The following is a 24,202-nucleotide window of genomic DNA, read 5'->3' on the forward strand; positions in this document are numbered from 1 at the left end:
GGTTCTGGTGTCTCAGGGACAACTGTTATCTTACCTCTACTTTCCAGCAAGAAGTCCCACCTGTTGTATACTTGCTACATATTAAGTGGTGTTTAGCAACTCAACACATAAGCAAAGCTGGAAACTTTCCAGGCTGTATTAATCCCATATTAAATTACTATAAAAATATCTGGTAAATAATATAAAACTTACAGCTCTTTAAAAATTCGCTGTGAAAGTCTCCTGCCTCTCTAGTGCATTTAAATCCTGAGTGGCATTTCCTCAGCCTCAAACTATATCAGCAGAAAGGCAAAATAAGGCAGCTACTAGTTCTAATAACTTTTTATATAGCAAGAGTTTATAGAATGTCTGTGATTTTATATATATTTTTAACATAGCTTCAAGGCCAAGGTGAATGCTCACTTTCTGGGTGGTATCTTGTTCTTGTTGCCCCTCCTCTGCTGTGCATTGTTCTGTCTTCTGTGATACAGCTGAACATATTTCAAAATCTGTATGGCCCAAATCCTGTAAATACTGGTAAAGTGGAGAATTCTGAAAGAGAATTGAAAAAGACCAAATGGCCTCTTTAACACTTCTCAGAAAGAAAAGCCATGATTACATAGCCACAAGTACGGTCAAGCCACACAATTGCCTACGAAGTACACAACAGGAAGAAAGCTCAGTTTTCAGAGTCAGAGTCCCTGAGTATATCAGGAGTGTAGGAAGGCGGGTGACAGGGCAGGAAGCATCCAGTGAAACAAGTGTTAAGGGCATAAAAACAAAATTCTACTGTACACACATAGTACTATTTGCCAATCCACATATTTTAACATTCACACAAACATAAAAATACCTGTTTTCCAACACTCTCAAAGATATTACACCAAAGAGCTGTAAAGAGGTCTCAGAATGCTAATATTTAGATACTTTAAAACACATTTATGCCACAGAATGGAATATCAAACTGAAACTACAGGTGTCAAAAATAAGTTAATGACAAGGCATCACAAAATGAGCTTTTTTTAAAAAAAATAATACTGTTTGTTCATGGACTTACTTGATAATTCATAAAATTAATTTATTTGCACTGTTTTCCAGACATCACTGCAAATTAATGAGGTTCTATCCTATATGTATACATTTGTATATATGCAGCAGATGGATAAGATTTAACAGAAAACTGTACACAATCTATAGTATGACTCTAAAGGCAAAAGGGATCTACAGTACTAAATGCTTATTCCTGCTTAGTGGAAAGAAAAAAAAACCCAAGGTTTCCAGGGTAATACATGATCATAGAAAAAGAGATGGAAAAGTTCTGCGAGTTCATCTAGTCTGTCACTTGCCAAAGTAATATGTTACCATACTCGTGCAAGTGAATCACAATGTCAAACAACTTCTGTTTTACAATTTCAAAAGCAAAATGAAACGTATAACAGAAAATTACATCAACATTTGTTTCTTTCAGTAACCTTTTCCTTGTCCCACTTGCCGCTAAAGAGATGGGTGATGGATAGAGCTGGGTAATGGTGATGTGAGTCTCCGATAGTGATTGAGTTTGTGGTTGATTAATTTCTACTACATTTATGTTTTCACTTCGTTATCTGATTTGATCTGGGGCAATTGATGGGTTTGTTTATTTGTGCATTTTAAAAAGAATGTCGAGGGTGCCCAAACTGCATGGATGCTCTTATTGTAGCTTATAAGGAACGGAATAATTTATACTTTTTACCCTTTCCATCTGAAACAAAACCTCCAACAAACCATGGTCTAAACATCATAGTAAACCGATGAATAGAGCCCTGCAAATCCATGGATATCCGCTTCATATCCACGGATCTCTCTACTCACTGGTGGCACCTGGCCCGCGGCATCCGGCTCAGGCAGCCCCGGGGCGCAGCATGCTTCAGGGCCGGTGGCCAGCAGCCAGTGACTGGGGCCGGGCAGCAGGCCAGAGATGAGGCTGTCCAGCACCCGTTTGCAGCGCCGCTTCCTGTCCAGCAGCTCGGGGCCCTTGGACAGTGCCAGCGTCCCCGCCATAGCCCGGCTCGGCAGCACTCGCCATTCTCCCGACTCTGGGTATTCCAGCGGGTGGGGCCGTGGCACCTGATCCCTCTGCCCTGCTGCAATGCAACATGCACTGCTGCCGACGTCACTTGCAAGCCCCTGGAAGCAGCACACGATACGATATCCCTTCCCTCCAGCCCCCACCCCTTCTCCTCGAGATCCTGCACCTGCGCCACCATCCTCCTCAAGACCCCACCCGAGTCACCCCTTACCCCCAGTCCCCGCCCTCACACTGCCTCTTCCCTGCAAGACCCCACGCCCTCCTCTCACTCATCTGCACCCTCTCCTCTCCCCGTCCCCATTGCTAGCCCATGAGAGACGGCCTGCTGCTGCAGGTGCGGATGCAGACACACAAAAAACGGCTAGTGGATCGGATGCACCTTGATTCTAGCAAATGCGGATCAGATGCAAATCCACATTTTTGTATCTGCGTAGGGCTCTACCTACGAAGTAGGTACGTATTATTTTACAAAAGTGGGAAACTGAGGGAGAGACAGGCTAAGTTCTAGGTCACACAGGAGTCTGTGGCAGAACCAAGAATATGTCTCAGATCAGTTTTCCAATTGTGTGCTTTAACAGTAAAGATGTCCTTCCCTTTTAAAGGTATTAGTACTTCTCCCAACAGAGCACCACAATTTTTGTTTTAAAAAGCCTATATTTTTAAAGATATGTCACTTTAAGAAATAAAGATCCTGTTTCCATGAAAAATTCTTAGCAATAATGACTACTAGAAAGAAGTATGGAATTATAGGAGTAAAATATTTTATACACTCTTTTCAATATCTTCAATTTAAAATATATAATTTCCTTCCTTTCATCTGTACCATAAAACTAGAATAGCTTAATAATTATTTGTTACCATTCACTGTACATCAATTAAAGTTGACACTTTCCATACCAGTAAGTTCCTGTATAAATAGCAATGAACAGCTGATAAACATTTTGTTCACTATCTGTGACCATAAGATAATTAGTTGAAGAAAAAGAAAAGCCACTTGTGAGATTGCGAAATTGTGGATATTTTAGTTCTGCCAATCCCTCTTTTGAAGAAAGTGCCGAAGAATTGTCCTTTCTCAAAAATCATAACTTTGGAAGACCCTACAGTTGGCTAATGTTAACCTCCCTTGTATTTATAGGGATCTACCCAAGAAAGCGGCGGGGGGGGGAAGCATTCTTCAGATATCCATATGGTGCAGAATACAACAAACATAAGAAGGACCATACTGGGTCAGACCAATGGTCCATCTAGCCAAGGATCCTGTCTTCTTACAGTGCTCAATGTCAGATGCTTCAGAGGGAATGAACAGAACAAGGCAATCATCAATTGATCCATCCCTTGTCATCCAGTCCCAGCATCTGGCAGTGAGAAGCTACGGACACTTAGAGCATGGGCTTTCATCCCTGACCATCTTGGCTAATAGCCATTGATGGACCTATCTTCCAAGAACTTATCTAATTATTTTTTGAACCCAGTTATACTTTTGGCCTTCACAACATCCCCTGGCAATGAATTCCATACCTTGACTGTGTTGTGTGAAGAAGTACCTTCTGCTGCCTATTAATTTCATTGGGTGACCTCTAGTTCTTGTGTTATGTGAAGGGGTAAATAACACTTCCTTATTCACTTTCTCCACATCACTCATGTTTTATAGACCTCTGTCATCTCCCCCCTTAATCATCTCTATTCCAAGATGAACAGTCCCCATCTTTTTAATCTCTCCTCATATGGAAACTGCTCCACACCCTTAATTATTTTTGTTGCCCTTCTTGGTACCTTTTCCAAATCTAATGTATCTTTTTTGAGACGGGGCAAACAGAACTGCACATACTGTTCAAGGCATATCATGGATTTATAGAGTAGCATTATGATATTTTTTGTTTCATTATCTGTCCCTTTCCTAATGGGTTCCTAAGACTGGTTAGCTTTTTTTGACTGCTGCGACACATTTAGCAGAAGTTTTCAGAGAACTGTTCACAATGATTCCAAGATCTCTTTGTTGAGTGTTAACAGTTAATTTAGATCCCATCATTTTGTATGTATAGTTGGGATTATGTTTTCCAATATGCATTACTTTTAATTTATCAACATTAAATTTCATCTGCCATTTTGTTGCCCAGTCATCCAAATCTTAAATCCTTTCTGTTACAAGTTTAATTTTTAACATGTTATCTTTATGCCTGAAACACAGATGGAAGAGAGTGAATACATGACTATCTGACCCAAGAGGGTTTTCAGTTTACACTAAGTAAACAAAATTAACATCCTCAGCACAAAACCAATCAATCTTCTAAGCCCAATGCCCATACAAATACGTAAAATCTCTTATGTAACAGATTTCACGGAGCCAATACCTGAGAAAAGAAACTTAAAGACTTTGTTGCCCTGACTCTCAAACTCAACAACAGAATTTTTCTTTATCTGAGCTCAAGACAGACTTGAAGGAATGGAGATCTATAGGCACTTTGACTCTGTTCACTAAACATAAAATTGTCTTGGGCTCCTCTAAATATGTTTAGTTAAAAGAGAAACAATCTTGGATAGCACAGATAGCTAGATATTCATTTTTCTTCCTCCAAATGTTTAACAATACTCCATAGCTCTATTGTGTTAGAGAGAAAAATAAGTCAACTCCCTGAAACCCTTTTCCCCCCATGTTTTTAGCTTTTGTAAGGAGTCTCAAAACGGCCTCTGTGAAAGGAGCTATTGAAATCATCCATTTAAATTAGGGCTGTCGATTAATCGCAGTTAACTCACGTGATTAACTCAAAAATATTAATCGCAATTAATCACAGTTTTAATCGCACTGTTAAACAATAGAATACCAATTGAACTTTATTAAATATTTTGGATGTTTTTCTACATTTTCATATATATTCTATTCTGTGTTGTAATTGAAATCAAAGCTTTTTTTTATTACAAATATTTGCACTGTAAAAATGATAAAAATAATATTTTCAATTCACCTCATACAAGTACTGTAGTGCAATCTCTTTGTTGTGAAAGTGCAACTTACAAATGTAGATTTTGGTTACATAACTGCACTCAAAAACAAAACAATGTAAAACTTCAGAGCTTACAAGTCCACGCTTCAGCCAATCACTAAGACAAACAAGTTTGTTTACATTTACAGGAGATAATGCTGCCCTCTTCTTACTTACAATCTCACCAGATAGTGAGAACAGGCATTTGCAGAGCACTTTTGTAGCACATCTGGCAAGGTATTTACGTGCCAGATATAAACATTTGTATGCCCCTTCATGCTTCGGCCACCATTCAGAGGACATGCTTCCGGGCTGATGATGCTAGTTAAAAAAAAAAAGTGTTAATTAAATTTGTGACTGAACTCCTTGGGGGAGAATTCTATGTCTCCTGCTCTGTTTTACCTGCATTCTGCCATATAGTTCATGTTCTAGCAGTCTCAGATGATAACCCAGGCCATGTCGTTCATTTTAAGAACACTAGTGCAAATTTGACACCAATGTGAAATTTCTAAAGATAGCAACAGCACTTGACCCCAGATTTAAGAATCGGAGTCACTTCCAAAATCTGAGAGGGATGGTGTGTGGAACATGCTTTCAGAAGTCTTAAAAGAGCAACACTCTGATGGAGACTCAACAGAATGCAAACCACCAAAAAAGAAAAATCAACCTTCTGCTGGTGGCAACTGACTCAAATAATGAAAATGAACATGTGTCGATCCGCACTGCTTTGGGTTGTTATCAAGCAGAACCCGTCATCAGCATGGACGCATGTTCTCTGGAATGGTGACTGAAGCATGAAGGGACATATGAATCTTTAGCACATGTGGCACGTAAATATCTTGTGATGCTGGCTACAACAGTGCCATGAGAATGCCTGTTCTCACTTTCAGGTGACGCTATAAACAAGAAGTTTGCATTATCTCCTGCCAATATAAACAAACTTGTTTGTCTGAGCGATTGGCTGAACAAGAAGTAGGACTGAGTGGACTTGTAGGCTCTAAAGTTTTACATTGTTTTGTTTTTGAGTGCATTTTTTTGGTACATAATTCTACATTCATAAGTTAACTGTCATTGTAAAAAGAGATTGCACTACAATACCTGTACTAGGTGAATTGAAAAATACTATTGCTTTTGGTTTTTTTTACAGTGCAAATACTTGTGATCAAAAATAAAGTGAGCATTGTACACTTTGTATTCTGTGTTGTAATTGAAATCAATATATTTGAAAATGTAGAAAAACATCCAAAAATATTTAAATAAATGGTATTCTATTATTGTTTAACAGAGCGATTAAAATTTTTTAATCGCTTGACCTAATGTAAACCTCATTCAGTGAGTGACAAGAACATGAAGCAGATTCTATTAGATTTTTTCCAGAGACTTTTTTTTTAAATGCTGAAGTTTCAGACTCATAACAAAGGAAGGATTAGTCCAGTGGTTTTCTAAGGGGTCTGCAAAATGTTGTTACCACAGAACAGTGGTTTCTACATATGTCTAAGATTTCCAAAGGGGTCCACACCTCAATTTGAAATTTTTGGGGGGGTCTGCAAGTGAAAAATGGTTGAAAACTACTGTGACAAAGCCCCAAGCCTGTATTGGTGGGTCCCACGCTTCTGGGCGGTTTCAGTGGCCTCAGAAACTCGGTAAGGCCCCAGTGTGACCTCCCTTTCTCAGTGTAGTGGCAAGAGTCACAGCCTATTGAGTTACTTTTATCACCGGCCAATATGGGAGATGGGAAGGGGGAATACCCCAGTCTCTGTTGCTCCGTAGAGCTAAGTAGGCGCAGTTCTGCCTCCTGCCTGGACTGAGTCCTACTTCCCTTCTCCAGGGGATCTCTGTAGAGAATGGGGAGGAGGGGAACCTGGGCCCACCCTCTACTCCAGGTTCCAGCCTAGGGACCCTAATGGTAGCAGCTGTTGGTGGCTTTCCCTTCACCATTGACTCTGCTTTGATTCCCTGGGCCACTTCCCCAGTGGTCCCCTTTTCCTAGCTTCACCCTTACCTTAAGATTCAGCAATGCTTCCTCTCCTCCAGCTCCTTTCACCTCAGCCTCCTGGAGGGCACTGGAAGGAGAGCTTTTAAACAGTATAAGTGGGACCTTGATTGGTTCCAGCTGTCTCCATTAGCCTAACGGCCTTAACTGGTTAACTGGCGTCAGGTGTCTTAATTGGCTTGGAGTAGCCTTTGTTTGGCTATCCAGGGAACAAGGGCCTGCTCATTCTGAAGGTTGATATACCTGCCTTCCAGCTCTCTCTTATATTCTTCTGGTCTGAATCTGTCACACTACTTAGCCAATAAGCGAAGAATGCACCCTATTTCAACTGTTCAGCAAAAAGTCCCTCTGGAGTATTTATTAAAAACTTCCGTAAAATGGCAGAAAGAAGTCTTGCTGAAGCATATGAGTATTTTACTAGATTACAATTCACTCATAACACTAATTAAAGAGGAAATTTACTAAGTGGAAAGTCAAGCAGACATGTCACCAGTAAGAGGCCAGAAATGTTCTTCAATCTCAAAACTAATATGATTTTCCCAAGTAAAAAGTGCATACACAAACTTCCAGGATTATATGCAATGCATCTGTGAAGCGTTTCACAAATCTCTGCATGAGCTTTGGGAAACTGACCTAAGACCTAGATAAATCTTTAAAATAAATTGGTACATTAATTGCCATTACCTGCTGCTAGCATAACAACAACATCTGAATTAAGTCAAGGAGAACTAGATTAAAATACCACGACCACTGAAGGTACATAATTTGCAGCTTCAAAAGACTTCTTGCCATTTAGCAAACACTTATTTCAGTCATTGTTTCTATACAAACAACTTAACCACTTGCTTTTATACAGTGTAGGTCTATAACGTGGTAGCTACCGTTATTTTTACTTCCATTTCCAAAGTACTTCCTCAGTCATTGGCATCAATTTAAATCAAACCATATGCATACTTTGGCATGTTCTCCTTCAATTACTCACAATGGCTCATTGTTCACTCACTACCTGAAACTCAAACACAAATTCTAACAAATTCATGAGTCTATTTCTAAGGCATCTCAATTCAAAGCTCTGTGCAGACAATTCCCTTCACCCACAATGATGGACACAGTACAAGACTCTGGAGTAGACAAGTGACTCAGCTCCTTGTGGGGAATTTTCCAGTGCAACAGCTCAATGGCATTTTCTTCAAGTGCCCTTCCTGTTAAAGAAGGATACCTCTTCAAATGTGGGTAAATCTGGAATGTATCATCAAAGCGTCATGCAATTCTGAATTCACTGGTAAGAAAGTACATTTTCCTCCAGGTACAGTATTCCACCTAAGCAGAAGTGTTTAATTTAACAGGAACAGTAAGTGCCACACAGTAGAGTATGATTTTTCTAAAAAAGAAAAGGAGTACTTGTGGCACCTTAGAGACTAACCAATTTATTTGAGCATAAGCTTTTGTGAGCTACAGATGAAGTGAGCTGTAGCTCACGAAAGCTCATGCTCAAATAAATTGGTTAGTCTCTAAAATGCCACAAGTACTCCTCCTCTTTTTGCGAATACAGACTAACACGGCTGCTCCTCTGAAACCTGTGATTTTTCTGTTTTTAAAAATGTAACGTTAAAATGTGTTTAAAATGTCCTGCAAGCACGAAAGCTCAGGAGAGAAAGGGATAAACCTGGGCCTTGTTTGAGCTAAACATAATTTGGTGTGCTAACAACACACCTGTAACAAGCTTCCTAACAGCACACTGGCACTACCACCATTGTTTGGACTGCACTTGCCTCAAGCAAGGCTAGTCAGCGATACAGTGCCAACATGGAGGGAAATAGCCGTTATAACAGCCTCAATAGCGCAAACAGGTTTTCCACTGCCATCCCAAGGCATGCATGCCCCTACTTTGGTAGCCTGTCTGGTCTACTTTCTTCACTACACTGCACAGAGGTGAAGTTGACCAGAACCCATCTACCTGTATGCACATGCTGGTGAAGGTGACATACTACTTCTGTATGCAGTATAGCTGTAGCCACGTCGGCCCCAGAATGTTAAAGAGAGAAGGTGGGTGAGGTAATATCTTTTATTGGACCAACTTCTGTTGGTGAGAGAGACAAGCTTTTGAGCTTAAAACAGAGCTCTTCTGCGGGTCTAGGAAAGACACTCTGGAGCCATAGCTAAATACAAGAGGGAAGCAGCACAGGTAGTTAGCCCATACTCTGAGGGATCATGCAAGGTAGAGTGGCCCATTAACACTAGAATGGTCTCTCAGAACATGTGCCAACTAACAGACGTTGATCCAAAAAAAAGATATTACCTCACCCACCTTGTCTCTCTAATGCTATTTCTGTGAAACGGTAGTAAAAACACCAGAAGCTGCTGCCACCTTGGCTATGTCTACACTTCAGAGCTTACAGCAACACAGCTGTGCCACTAAAGCAGAGGTGGGCAAACTACGGCCCGCGGGCCACATCCGGCCCGCAGGACCCTCCTGCCCGGCCCCTGAACTCCTGGCCTGGGAGGCTAGCCCGCGGCCCCTTGCCTGTGGTTCCCCCTCCCCCGCAGCCTCAGCTCTCTGGGCGGCAGTGCAGCTGCAGAGCCACGGCCTGACCCGGTGCTCTGTGCTGCATGGTGGCGTGGCTGGCTCCAGCCGGGCGGCTCGGCTTCCTGTCCTGGTGCTCTAGGCAGTGCGGCTGTAGTGCTGCCAGCCACCGGTGCTCCAGGCAGCACGGTAAAGGGGCAGGGAGCAGCGGGGATTGGATAGAGGGCAGGGGAATTCGGGGTGGTGGTGTGGATAGTGGTCGGGGCAGTCAGAAGCCGGGGAATGGGGGTTGAATGGGGGCAGGGTCCCAGGGGGCAGTCAGGAAGGAGGGGGGGGTTGGATGGGGAGGCAGGGGGCAGACAGGGGCAGGGGTTCTGGGGGCGGTCAGGGAGAAGTGACGGTTGGATGGGGTGGGAGTCCAAGGGGGGGCAGTCAGGAATGAGATGAGGAGGTGGATGAGGCTGTGGGGGGCAGTCGAGGCAGGGGATCTGGGGGCGGTCAGGGGGCAAGAAGTGGGGGAGAGGTTGGATAGGGAGCGGGGATCAGGCCACGCCTGGCTGTTTGGGGGAGACACAGCCTCCCCTAACCAGCCCTCCCTACAATTTTGGAAACCCGATGTGGCCCTCAGGCCAAAAAGTTTGCCCGCCCCTGCACTAAAGCCTTGCTGCTGGAAGGCACGCAGCATAGTACTCTTTGTTGGCAGGAGAGAGCTCTCCTCCAGACAAAATAAAACCACCCCCAATGAGAGGCGGTAGCTTTGTTGCTGGGAGCTTTTCGTCGTCAAAACTTTTGTCGGTCAGGGGTTTGTTTTTTTCACACTCCCTGACCAACAAAAGTTTTAACCACAAAAGTACAGTGTAGGCGTAGCCCTAGTTTACTATCGGGCCCTCATCTGTGAAGCTGAACCAGCGCCACCACAGGTGGGATTTTGTTGCTAAAATCCTCTAGTGTAGACATAGTCACTGCGGATGGACTGAGCCCAGGTTTGGAATAAACCAATTAAATGGATGGGAAATGTGAACTAGATCTTTAATTACTGACCCACATTTATCACAGAGGAAGTTTTCAGTATGAAACAAAAGACTGAAAACTACTTACCTTCAAGGAACAAGGAAAGAGATATTTTTATTCTGACAGTATGATGTCACTTCAAATGTGCATAGCATGAAAGGGAATGATCCCAGAGGGAGATCATTTTAAATAAACTAATCGCAGCAACTGGTCTGATGTCATCTGGATTGACTGGCAGTTCCCAAAGAAAAGGAGGGAAGGGAGGCAAAGGGTATAAAAATTCCTATCACACTACTTCCAGATACTCTACCCACCAGAGACAGGAAAGTCTAGGTAAGATATTACGCTCTATATTTAATAGGTGAGGCACTACATAAAGGGTAACTGAATTCTTCTTTTGTAACTCAATTCACACCCACATTATCAAAACGTTGTAGCTAGTTTTAAACGATATATTTTCTGTATAATCCAGTTTATTTTCAGTAAAAATAGTAATAAATAATAATATAATAATCTTCACTTTGAATTTCAATGAGAAAAGCTCTTAAGTATGTAAGTCACTGGACAATGGGATTTAGGTGCTTTTTAAAACTCTCTGTCCTCTATTGCAGTGATTTCAACTTTTTTTCATTTGTGGACCCCTAAAAAATTTCAAATGGAATTGCAGATCCTTTGAGAATCTATTCCCCTTATACACAGTTGAATTCTGTTAAGTCATTTTTGTCTTTCATGTCTTTCACGGAGCCCTTAGACACTGTCCGCAGACCCCCAGGGGTTTGTGGATCGCAGGTTGAGAACCATTGCTCTATTGTGTTTTGACAATAACCAGTGTAAAATACAGATCATATTTTTTTGATTGCACTGAGTTTCATTAGAGTTCCTTCTGGTGCACTTCTTGAAGGTTTTTTTATTATGTGTCCATTATGGGTGGATCTGTCAGTTTCCATTAGCTTGGACAACCTCCCGGAGCAATCCAATGGCTAAGAAGTCCCATTAATTTTAAGTAAAAAAAAAGAATTTAGCACCGCTTTATAGTGAGTATCCATTAAAAGATTACAGGCTATGTCAAAGGACAAGCAACGAATAGGCCTGGAGGGGTGAGGCCACTGGGAGAAGAGTGGTAAGAATCATAATGAGTTAATGCATGCTCTCATTCACAGTACGTGTGGCAAAACGTTTCAGCTTCCCAGTCCTCTCACCCATAACATTCAAAGATGACACTTGTGCTACTAGAGATACCACTAATGGTAAGAATGCATTTATGGGGGTGAGGGAAATGACCTAGATATGGTCTGATTTTAAATGATACTGACCAATCTGTCACTTGGACAGTTATAGGGTTTGTATAACTTGTCTGGGATTTCTGTACCAGCCTGTAGAGAATCTCCCCCACTCTCCCCAAATGACACATTTTAACCAGGTAATAGCTAGAAAATCTAGTAAGGGAATTATAAAGCTGAGGAGTACATTTCTTGTGTGGGAACATACACATGAAGCTTTCAGTATTTTGATGAAAGATTCCAAAACCCATCATTTGTGCAACTTCATCATTAGAATGGGATCCTGTTAAAATGGGATCCTCTTATATAGATTGTGCCCCTTCAAGAGAGACAGAAATATTGTCTTTATTACTTACATAGCATTTTTCATCTTCATGAAGCTTTTTAAAAAATCAGTAACTAAATCTCTCAATCTATCTTCATGATAATGCAAGTTCTAACTCAGATAATTAAACAACACTTCTCACTCATTTAATTTTATGCAAAGGGAACACCAAAGTTTACATACATACACATACTCTCTCTCTCTCACTTTCAGCCATGGGAGTTATTGTTAAGAGCTTCTTTTGGTTAATGTTTTCATTCAATATCAGTGTTAGGCTGAGATGCTTTCACCTAAAATAGCCATGTTGAAATAAAACAGTTTGCTTCCTGGGGTCTTTCTCTTCTTCCTCCCACCATCCCCTCTATGGATTTTGTACATTGCTTCTTGTAAATAAATCAAGAGAGAAAAAAAAAGATCCTGCATCAGTGAAAAAAAAAAGTGTTGATGATTTCCCATATTATGGGTAACAACCACTGGGCTTGTATTCTGATAGCCTGGGACAAATCACAAAGTCCATCCTTGCACTTAGCATCAGGTTGTAATTTTACAAATTTTATTCGCTTTTGAGAGAGAGCCTTCTTCATGTCAAAATGTTAGATGATCATCTAAAATGGGGTGACCTAAAAGGGACATGTCAAATTAAAATATTAAAAATATTCCTTACAGCTAACACAGACTTAGATTATTAAAAATGAAAGTATTTTTAAAACTTTATTTTTGATCATTTACACTTTCGCATTTTTCTCAGCCTGGACAAAAACTAGAGTAGTCAGTATCATTTTTGTTTCTTAATTTCATTTTCTGGTTACCATAAGTAACAGGATGTTGCAGTGTTTCAGATACAAAACTTCAGGAGAAATTATTTTACATTGTTTATTATTTATTTTTATATGTTCAATTGCACAGTGTGCCTGTCACAATATCTCTAGTTTCCAATGGGACTATAGACAATGTAGGGTAAATAGTAATATAATAATCTTCACTTCAATGGGAGTAGGGTTTATTTTAGGACTAGATTCTAATACAAGGTGTATTTGTTTGTGAAGTTCTTCTACTTCCAGGCCACTCACTAAGACTTTCTAAATCACTTGTTCCCTCTTTGCCCCTGAAAACGGAGAGCAAACTTACTTTTAAACATATTTTAAGAATAGTTAAACCTCTGATTCTTGCTCAATGGTTTGCTTGAACATGTCAAGGTTCAGTAGGTATACATTGCTGTAATCATAAAACATTGAGTATTACATGCATGAAAAAGGTAATTTTACTGTGATAACTGCAAGTAGTGTGTGTTGGAAATTGAAAACAATTCTAGGATTACCAAGAAACTTTTATATTCCTTTGATGCACATATGTAACTCACACTGATGTGTTGCCTCTCTTTCCATTCTAATTTGTCCCACGCAGTCAAGTGCAAGCCATGTTTGCTGTCACCAGCAATGAGTTGGTTAAACACTGTCTAAACCAGTGGTTCTCAAACTTTTGTATTGGTGATCCCTTTCACATAGCAAGCCTCTGAGTGTGACCCCCATCCTTATAAATTAAAAACACTTTTTAATATATTTAACACCATTATAAATGCTGGAGGAAAAGCAGGACTTGGGTGGAAGCTGACAGCTCATGACCCCCCCCCCCCATGTAATAACCTCCCGACCCCCTGAGGGGGTCCCGACCCCCAGTTTGAGAACCCCTGGTCTAAACTGAGAAGACCAACTCTGAGTCTTGTGTGCAACTGAAACTCAGATTAAGCCTACAGTAAAAAATGAATAATAAATAAACGTAAAAATTGAAGGCAGATAAGAAATCCAACAATTGTGCAACGTTGTGTGACAGGAAGATTATTACAGGAGGGAGTTTCCTAGTTCCAGAAAGCAGACAGTAAATCAGAGGTGAGCTGTCTCCCCAACAATACATAAATCTACTGTAGCTTTTCATAATAACCACATAGCACTACAGTGTTCTTTGCAAATTATGACAAACAACATAGTAATAACAAATGAAACTACCATGCTAAAAGCTTTCCTTGACTTATTACAATAGCAACTAAAATCAGGTTATTTCTGCTGATGCATCATGAGGCAAATGACTCAGGGTTTCTCCAGTAAATCTCTAAAATATGAGGGCTCTTCGATAAAACTAACATTTTCTATTACCACAATTTTACTACCCAGAAAAATCTTCTCCAGTCCCAATCTTTAATTTTAAGATTTAGCTAACTGAGCAATATCACTTTAAAATAACATTTAATACCTTCTCCAGACTAACATGTTTTAAGAGCTTTTCTTAAAACACTGGAATGCTTTCCTCCAAAGCTGAAGATGCTGCTATGTGAAAAGAACGCTACCAGAGATTACATCACCTTGAGTACAGCCTTTAAAAGCACCCTCAATAAAAACATTACTGCATTTTCACTGTAGTGACAGCAAAGGCCAAAATGAGCAGTGGCCAAACCCAAAGCAAAACAATTAATTTTTAAGTCTATATTAAAAAAAAAAGTTAAAAACTCACAGAGAGTGCAGTCTTTGTCTCCCGGAAAAGGGAATTCCATTGCTCTCCCCTATACTCTTCCCATGTGAGAATCTCTCCCACCTCCCTGTTTCTTTCCACTTGTGCCTCCAGGGTGACCCACGCAGAAGATGAGAAGTAACAGTCAATGTAACTGCACCTGTGCTCCTGCACAGTAGCATTTTCCGGGCAGCATCAGTAGAAGCAGTTTGAAACTTACCAGGACAGCGCAATTTTTCCTCTCTAATGTTGCTTTATAACTGGGGGAAGGGAGAAGCGGACGACGGATTGTTAAAAGCTTTTAAAAAGATACTGCTTAAAAGAATTACTGCACTTCAACATTAGATAAAAGCCATTAAAAAGGCTTTCCAAGCAACAGTATTTAAAAGTATTGGTCATACTCTGTTGGCTGGTAATCATCTCATTTGATTTGATTGTCATCCAGCAAATCGCTCACAACACAAAGCTAATATCAGACAATGATTTTGAGACAGCGAAAGAAAGTCATTTAAATTTACTACTCCATTTTGTCTGTAATGGGTAGTATATAGTACTTTGTTTCTTCAGTACTTCAGCAGAAAAGCTAAAGCAATATATAGCTTAAATGCAGCATCCAAAGCAGTCCTTGGATCCATTTACCTTTCCTCTCATTATTCCAGGAAAATTTCTGATATACAACATACCTCAATTATATGGTGTGTCTAACTGCACTGAAAGGGTTAAGTAAGTTCCACACCATTGTAACTGTGAGAAGATAAAGCTCTTGGAATTTTTCCTTACACAGATTCTGCAAGTAGCTGCATGTTATTGCCACCACAGAAGTACCTTATAAAGAAATGTTAAGATAATGTATATTTAAGGAATACAAGACAGAGCTCTCATATTCATTAGCACTGAGGCCACAATACTATTTCCCCACTTAAAACAGGGGCTGCAGGGTACAGTCTGAAGCTTTCATGACAAAGACATAAGTGGAGAATCATAAGTAAAAGAGTATAACAAAAAGTGCTAAGTGCAGCATTGATAGAGGGCAAAAGGAACAGAGGCAGGTAAAGGAGGATACTGCTGGATGTTCCCAAAATCTGTACCTGGGGCTTGATGCAGGAAGTTTAGGAATGTGCAAACATCCAACCCCATATTCCTTACATGAGCAAAACTCAACTGAGTAAGAAGCCACTGGCTAGTTTGCAGTAGCTCGATGAGCTGAACTTTTTTTAAACCGGAGTCAGTCTAAACCAACGTAACACCTTCTGAGTCTGCAGACAGCATTAAACAATAGCTCTGAGGTGTGACCTTCCCTTATCCATCTCAGTTGGTATTAACTCTGAATCCCAACAATCAATTAAATTTCAACATTGTTATCAATTTCACTATTAAGCAAAACACATGAGAAGAAAGAGGGACAATCCCATTATGATGATTAAGGTCTGGTCTACACTACAGAGTTAAGTCGACCTAATTATGTCAGTGACTACACTACAGCTTTGCTGCTACTGATGTAAGTGCCCTGCTACACCAACATAATAACTTCACCTCCAAAAGAGGTGTAGGGCTTACGTCGGTGTAATTTAGGGTGACGCAGTGTCCGTACATAGACTGAGGATTATTTACATGGGCTGTTGGCTGTCATTCTTGTCAATTTCAGGGCTCTGTGCTGGAGCCATGCAATTGACAAGAAAACCTGGCTCCCAGCTCCCCACTGGGAGCCCAACAACTGTCCAGATTCTGGGCGCAGAGCTCCCTGCTGGGAACCAAGGCAGCTGCTGAGCTCACGGCAGGAAGCAGGGAGCTGAGAGCCCAGGAGGGCAGCTGTGCTCCTGGCAGGGAGCCTGGGGGACAAGCAGGCTCCCAGAGGGGAGCAGGGAGCCAAGACACCAGGATCTCAGCCTCCCACACTGCCCCTCTTAAGTCAGTGGAAGTGTTTCTTGTGAGGATGCGTGCCACCAACAAGAGGGTAGTGTGGACATGAACCACTGCAGTAATTACTGCTCTGACTGTAAGTCTACCTAACATAGGTCGACTTAAGTTTGCAGTGTAGACATGTCCTTATAAGGGAATGTACTGTGAGTGCTGTCTCACCATGGTGTTGCAAGGAAGCAGATGTGTTGGTAGCACTTGGGAGAGCACCATTATTTCTCTCCTCCCCAAAATTTGATCCCTGAGGATTGAGGTCTAACACACTGGTATCATTGTTAGGATATAATAGAGATCCTGTGCTGCAAAATATAAGCTATTACAAAACATAGGAGGGTTGGCAAAACAAAGAGCCAAAAAAACAAAAAAAACACCAGCAGAAGCTTTCTGGAAGGTTAAACAGCCAAGCAGGAAATATCTTGCAGGGCCCCAAACTGCTGTTACCTGACCTAGTGCCTCAAGGCAGGCATTTTTCAAAAAGCACACATCTAGGAGGATATGTAATATCTGCAGCCAAAGAGCTAAAGATGGATTCTCAATTGTCTACTTCAAGAACACAGAAACAGTTTTTTTCAGGGGGTTTCTGAATTTGATTTAACTAGAATATGAACCATTTCATTCACATCTGAAATACAACCAATATACTATAAGCACAGAAAAGTTACAGAACTATATGCCAAAATGTTTAATTTAGCAACAAGCAGAGTCTACTAACTGCTAACCTTTGCAGCCCATGAGGGCTAGGTGTCCCAATGGATTGCACAGTGTGTAGTTTTGATTGTATAAGAAATCTTGAGAGAAAGAGCTCAGGTTACATTACTGTTGACTGTTTCTGAGAGGGAACGAGACAAGGAATAATACCGAATACATTTTAGATTTTTATATATACCTCTAACATTTTTCCCATCTCTCTTCCCTTTGAGAGTCTACTTGTAGGAAATTCAGCTTAATAGCTAGTCAATTTCAGACCGTGAGTTAAAATAGTTCAAGTACTAAACATGCCTCTGAATCCTCCGCCAATTTTTGTGGTATTAGAATCACATTTTCTAATATTTAAAACTTGTATTTACCTTATTTTCTCTCCCTATTGCTGTGTGAAAGGTCCACACAAACAGGGCGAAATGACTGCCTAGAAAAAGAGAAACCATGAAAACCGAATGCACACAAAACACGGTCAAATGCATGAAGTAAACAAAATGGGAGAAAAATAATTTTTCCCTTCTTTCAATTATCATAATCTTAGATGATGCTTGTGAGAATGGTCGGTAACACATTTTTTACGGAAGTGTAAATTTTAAGTTGGCTTTATTTTGTTATGGAATCCTGCAATGGGTTTATAAAATGGGAAGAGAGCAAGATTATTTCTTCCTTATCCTTTCTAGTATGTGGTGTCACCATAAAGCGACCTACTGAGGTCCCTTCCAGTTCTATGACATCATAAGACTATTATAGTTCGTGTGCTCTCAACTGCTATTGTTAAGATTTCCATCCCTTCTAACCTTGAGACTCCTTCTGGCTGAAGATTTCTATGTTTGGTTTCTGTCAAAAAGAGAACTCTTTTGAAGCTGTGAGCCTAACAGATTTCAGGGATTTTTGAATGAGAGGCGGGTAGTGTAGACTTTCCCCACAGTAATAAAAAAAATCTTGACTTGTTTTAAAAACAAAACAAACACCTGTTCTAGCACAGCTGAAACTGGGTGGGAAACAACTTTCATTGGGAATAGTCTGAGTGGGTTGGTAAAAACTGGTTTTGACTGAACAAGTGATGAGGGATTCAAAAATTCACTTTATCCACTAATTGCAGTTTAACCAACATTTTAACCAAAGGAAAGCTGTGCTGCACATGTGCATGGCTATTTTATCTATGTAGAAAACATGTACATCTTCAAAGGGGGTGAATTAAAGCTTGCTCCATTATACCATGAAAAGGTAGAGCCTTACACTAGGATTTTTCTGAATTTCACTAGGATCCAATAAGCTTTCTGTGACAAATGAATATCAAAATGTCAAAGCTGCGCTTCCACCATGTCAATCAACACCATGTAGTTTCCTGGCTGGATGCTTGAAGTGTAGCCATCACAGTGTTCTTCTTGAACCTATGATATTTGGCATATTTGTCTAGCTTCTCAAGGTATAAATATTTTTGGATTTCTTGAAAGCTGCAAAAGAGATGGAATAGACTCAAATTTTTCAGATTACAGAATAGGCCTTATATTTCTACAGGAAAAGAAAATTGATGGCAGTTTATATCATGATTTACAGGCTTTGCTTGAATTAAATGTGGTTTTGGATATTCTATACATTCTATGGTATGGCATTCTTTTATCCATTGTTTTCAAGACTGTGAAGAGGGTCATTTACCACCAGCGCCACCCAGTGGTCAGGCAGGACTTGGCAAATCCTCTTCTTTCCTGGAACTCCTGTTGATAGCCGTGATCTGGCCCTGCAGTGACTCAGCCATCTGGCCAGGTCACACATTCCAGCCCATGAAAGAAAGTAAGTCTTTGGATGCCTGAAAGAGCTTTGGGGCCTTCTTCTTAGGTCAGGGACTTGGGGTCTGGACCCTTGTGTGTCTAGAGCCTTCTCCAGTTTGGTTGCCTGCTGAGGATAGACTCCTACCGTTGTCACCTCTTTAGGGATTATTTGGGGAAACTGGGCCCACTATTTCCTTTGGGCTCTGATCCAGGGCTCAATGATTGGCAGCAAGGTCCTACACCTTGGGGTGCTATGCAACTGCCTCCCCGGATCACTTCCTACTGGAGTCCCCTTTTTCCCCACAGGGTAAATTAAAGAACTGAACAACAAAGTTTCTGACCTTCAAAAATAATCATCAGCCCCTCCTTTGCAGGCTTGGTCAAGTCAGTATTGGCAGGCCTCAGTTAACAAGAGCTCCTGCGGTGCTCCTTCCCAAGAGCTCAGAGCACAGGTCTGTTCCCTTCCACTATCCACCTCAATTGAGCTGGCCTGCCCTCCTTTTGAGTTCCTCCTCTAAGCTCTGCATACATTGCAGGAGTGGTGGGGTGGGGCTGCCTGGACCCAGGGCAACTACTTAACTCCTTCCTTACTGGTGCGGGAGTTGTATGCCCTGTCACAAGGACTCATTTCTGGTGGTGGGTTTCTTCCACTCCTGCAAGAAGACAGAGTTTCCTCCCAGTCCTACAGATTTCTTTTCTGCACACAGATATCTATTTTCCAAGGTGTATGAGTCTGTCTGTATTAGGAATAGGTCTGAACTAAAATATATAGCTCAAATGCAAGATCTTTTCAATGGGTGGAGTTCCAGATGTGAACTTGCATGTTCAAAATCTCACTGCATAGCCAAACTTCCTCCCAGTTCAGGGGGTTAGTGTTCAATTATAAAATGAGGCTTGAGCTGTGAACTTTGATTTGTGGTTTTGATTCTCTGTACCTTTGGTCCTCTGGACCCAGCTTCCAAAACTTCTTTTTGATATAGAATAGACTTTCCTCTGGGATCTGAACTGTGATAGGAGAAAAAGAAATCTTACACTTTGGTTGTATGGATGTGTAACAGTTGGCACTTGATGGAGGTGGCACATAGTGGTTAGAGGGTAGTAGGGGAGCCCAGGCCCTCCCACTGTACCAGACTCTGGCCCAGGGCCATCTGAGAGTAGCCAAGGTCAGGCACCCCGGAGCACCTTAAGACAGTCCTCCCTCGGCCACTTCCTACATCATTTACTTGTAGGGCCACTTCCTATGCACTTTCAGACATACACTCTATAGTTCAAGCTTTTTCAGTCTATAATCAAGATAACACAAAACAAACACAATGCCTTTAGTCTGCCTGATTCTAGCGCAGCGGCTCTCAAACTTTTTTTACTGGTGACTCTTTCACACAGCAAGCCTCTGAGTGTGACCCCCCTAATAAATTAAAAACACTTTTTTAATATATTTAACACCATTATAAATGCTGGAAGCAAAGTGGGGTTTGGGGTGCACGTTGACAGCTCCTGACGCCCCATGTAATAACCTCACGACCCCCGGGGGGGGTCGTGGCCCCCAGTTTGAGAACCCCTGTCCTAGTGGGTCGGTTCCTCTCTTCGCAGAGGAGCAGCTTCTGCGTCCTTCCTCAGGAGCTCCCAAGGCCAGGTTCTTCTCCCTGCCTGGCCAGCTCCCTTCTGAACAGTATGGGCACCTTTTAAGTCCCACTGGAGTAGGCTCTGTAGGGGCAGCTGGGTGGGGTTGTCTGGGCCCAGAGTTGTTCCTTAACCTTTTCATTCCCAGTGCGGGCTTTATACATCCCATCACAGAATGTTTTTACTCCCTCCTCCAAACTTTGAGGTTGAAGAGGGGACAGGATTATATCAGTTACATAAAACAATTAAGTCTGGTACGAAGTTGTATTATCTAATTTGGGGATTCTGAATAAATTAACAGTGAATACTAGACTAGACAGAATTAAAGTCGTATTGCTGAACAGACATCCACTAGATCTAGAATAAGAGTTCAGAGTTTTTATTTGTATTTAAGCAGTAAACGGAGTCAGCAAGCAGAAAGGAAACAAAAGAAGCTCCAACAGATGAGGAAAAGCAGCAGAAAATATTCTTTTCTATAGATTCTCTGTCGCCAGAATCTCAGCTGGAAATATTTTCCAAGGGTGGACTGACACTATAAAAAGGGAGGGACAAACACCCCAAGGACCCCTCCTCTCTCTCTGTCCATCAATTCACTGCACCATAAAGGACAAAGGAAGCAGCCAGTGAACTGCAGAAGGGGTTCTGACCTAAAACGTCTGGTCAAGACTGCTGAGAGCATGTGGTGAGAAAACCATGCTTTGAATTTAACATACTTTGCTAAGTTAGGCACTAGTTGTTTTAGCTTTTGTAATAAATATAAAGGGAAGGGTAAACACCTTTAAAATCCCTCCTGGCCAGAGGAAAAACCCTTTTACCTGTAAAGGGTTAAGAAGCTAGGATAACCTCGCTGGCACCTGACCAAAATGACCAATGAGGAGACAAGATACTTTCAAAGCTGGAAGGTGGGGAGAAACAAAGGTTCTCTCTGTCTGTGTGATGCTTTTGCCGGGAAAAGAAAAGGCATGGAGTCTTAGAACTTAGTAAGTAATCTAGCTAGATATGTGTCAGATTCTGTTTTGTTTAAATGTCTGATAAAATAAGTTGTGCTGAATGGAATGTATATTCCTGTTTTTGTGTCTTTTTGTAACTTAAGGTTTTGCCTAGAGGGATTCTCTATGTTTTGAATCTGATTACCCTGTAAGGTATTTACCATCCTGATTTTACAGAGGTGATTCTTTTACTTTTTCATCAATTAAAATTCTTCTTTTAAGAACCTGATTGCTTTTTCATTGTTCTTAAGATCCAAGGGTTTGGGTCTGTGTTCACCTATGCAAATTGGTGAGGATTTTTATCAAGCCTTCCCCAGGAAAGGGGGTATAGGGTTTGGGGAGGATTTCGGGGGGAAAGACGTTTCCACGCGGGCTCTTTCCCTGTTATATATTTGTTAGACGCTTGGTAGTGGCAGCAATAAAGTCCAAGGGCAAAAGCTAAAATAGTTTGTACCGTGGGGAAGTTTTAACCTAAGCTGGTAAAAATAAGCTTAGGGGGTTTTCATGCAGGTCCCCACATCTGTATGCTAGACTTCGGAGTGGGGAAGGAACCTTGACAGCTTTATATTTCTTGTAACCATTTCTGACTTTTATGCCTCATTATTCCTACTCACTTAATATTGCTCTCTTTGCAGCTAATAAACTTGTTTTATTGTTTTATCTAATCCAGTGTGTTTGAAGCAAAGTGCCTGGGAAATTCCATTTAGGGGAAACAAGGTGTGCGAATATCATTTCTATTAATAAAATGACAGACTTTATATAAGCTTGCATTGTCCAGAAAAGGCTGGGCAGTACAGGACCTACATTTCGGGGGTGGAGGAAATCTAGAAGGGGTGCGTAGGAGTTATCCTGCAATATAACCGAGGCTGGTGAGAGCCAAGGTGTGGCTGGCTAGCTGCAGCACACACAGAGACATAGCTGGGAGTGACTTGCATGCTGGAGGCTGTTTGTGAGCAGTTCAGACTGGAGGCCACAACAGCAAAGCTTTGTAAAGGGCACCCAAGGTTAGAGGACGGGGTGACACAGCGACTCATTAGTCTGGATTGTACCCTGGGTATGTCACAGTTAGATAAGAAAGATATCACTAAAATATCCTTTCCCTAATACCTTACATGGACAACAAGATAGTGTCCCATTCCTCAAAACCTGAGGCGATGCAGAGCTCCTAAGGTGCAACAGAAGAGGACTCCCTCCAGACCTTACAAAGAGCAGAAGCCTTCTACACTTTATAAAATGTGCAAGAATCCTGACTTCAGACCCAGATGTCCCTATTAATTCACAGCAATATATTTCGCTACACAGCTAAATCAGTGTGATGGAGTCCCTAGGCTGAAACCTGAGCCCTCTGTCCCACCAACCTGGGGTATTCCTCTCACACTGTGATGCTGTGACAAGCTATAAACCTCTGGCAGGTACTACACTTACAAACATCCACAGGCAGGGACACACTCAGCTGGGTGACATGAATGCTTTGCCAGCTACTCATGAACCAACAATAGAGAAGCTCCAGCCAATTCCCCCCATCTCCCCAGCCTTGCACCCCAGAATTGTACCATCTTGTCCTGGTCAGAAGCCTGACCAGTGTAAGTTCATTGCCTAGTCCACCCCTTCCTCAATGTGGAGAGGACACACATTAGCCTTTGTAAACTGAGCTGAGATTTCCCAAGCACATCAACCAAAACACACTGTTTTAGGTAAAATATAAAACAGATGTATTAATTATATAAAGATAGATTTTAAGTGATTATAAGTAGCAAACATAGAGATCAAAGTTGATTACCTAAGAAATAAACAAATTCGCACTCTGAGTTCCACAAACTAAACAGGATTTGAATCAAGCAGCGACCCACCCTGACAGATGGTATAGTTCCTCAGTACACAGCCTGGGACTCCTTTCCAGACTGGTACCACCTTCCCGAGTTCAAAGTCTTTGTCCTCCAGATGTGTTTCCAGGTGTTGAGTTGTGGGGGTAGTGAGGCCAAGTCATGATGTCACTTCCCCTCTTTTATAGTTTCTTCCAGCTTGCCGGAAAGATCGTTTGATGTGGGGATCAGGCAGTCACCATTGTCTATGTGTTCTCCCTGAGAAGTTTTCTGGGACAGCCATCAGGAGTGGATTCCCTTTAATGGGCCATCAATGCATCTGGCTATTCCACTGTTGTACCTGAAAGGCTGGTTGTGGGTGTTCCCAACCTCACAACATATTTCAGTAACACACACATAGCAAAACTTCATATATAATGATAGCACATACAATCCAACAGGATATTAATGTTCAAAAGATCAAGACCTTTAAAATGATACCTCAACAAGGCATACTTTGTAAGACAGATATTATTATATGATAGTGGTGAATATGGGGGTTCCGGGGTGCTGCTTTGAGGAACAGACTGCCACAATCAGCCACACATGCACGTACAGTGAATAATTCTTAGCTATGCATATTACAAAATTTTTCAAAGGCTCCTAACTCACTCACACCAAAACCAGTTTTCTTCAGAACAACCATAGGCACTTCCCCTCAGTGAGTGCTACATCCATTC

General features: G+C 41.4%; 1 protein-coding gene across 7 annotated transcripts in view; it reads right to left on the reverse strand.

Moving 5' to 3' along the window:
• Positions 1–24,202, reverse strand: part of VEZT (vezatin, adherens junctions transmembrane protein) — a 100,930-nt gene that overhangs the window by 71,461 nt on the left and 5,267 nt on the right. For 5 of the 7 annotated variants that reach the window (XR_012666424.1, XR_012666423.1, XM_075124275.1 and 2 more), the window contains exon 2: positions 403–531. The exons of 1 other annotated variant lie outside the window; for it this stretch is intronic. Coding sequence is in view for 3 of the 6 variants with exons in the window: in XM_075124275.1 (XP_074980376.1) it covers positions 403–531 (129 nt within the window). In the remaining 3 variants the exon portion in view is untranslated. Of the gene's footprint in view, positions 1–402; positions 532–24,202 lie in introns of those variants that run through there. One more of the 7 variants, XM_048835552.2, reaches the window with a different exon arrangement.

This window comes from Caretta caretta, chromosome 1, assembly GCF_965140235.1.
Source record: "Caretta caretta isolate rCarCar2 chromosome 1, rCarCar1.hap1, whole genome shotgun sequence".
NCBI classification, from domain to species: domain Eukaryota; kingdom Metazoa; phylum Chordata; order Testudines; family Cheloniidae; genus Caretta; species Caretta caretta.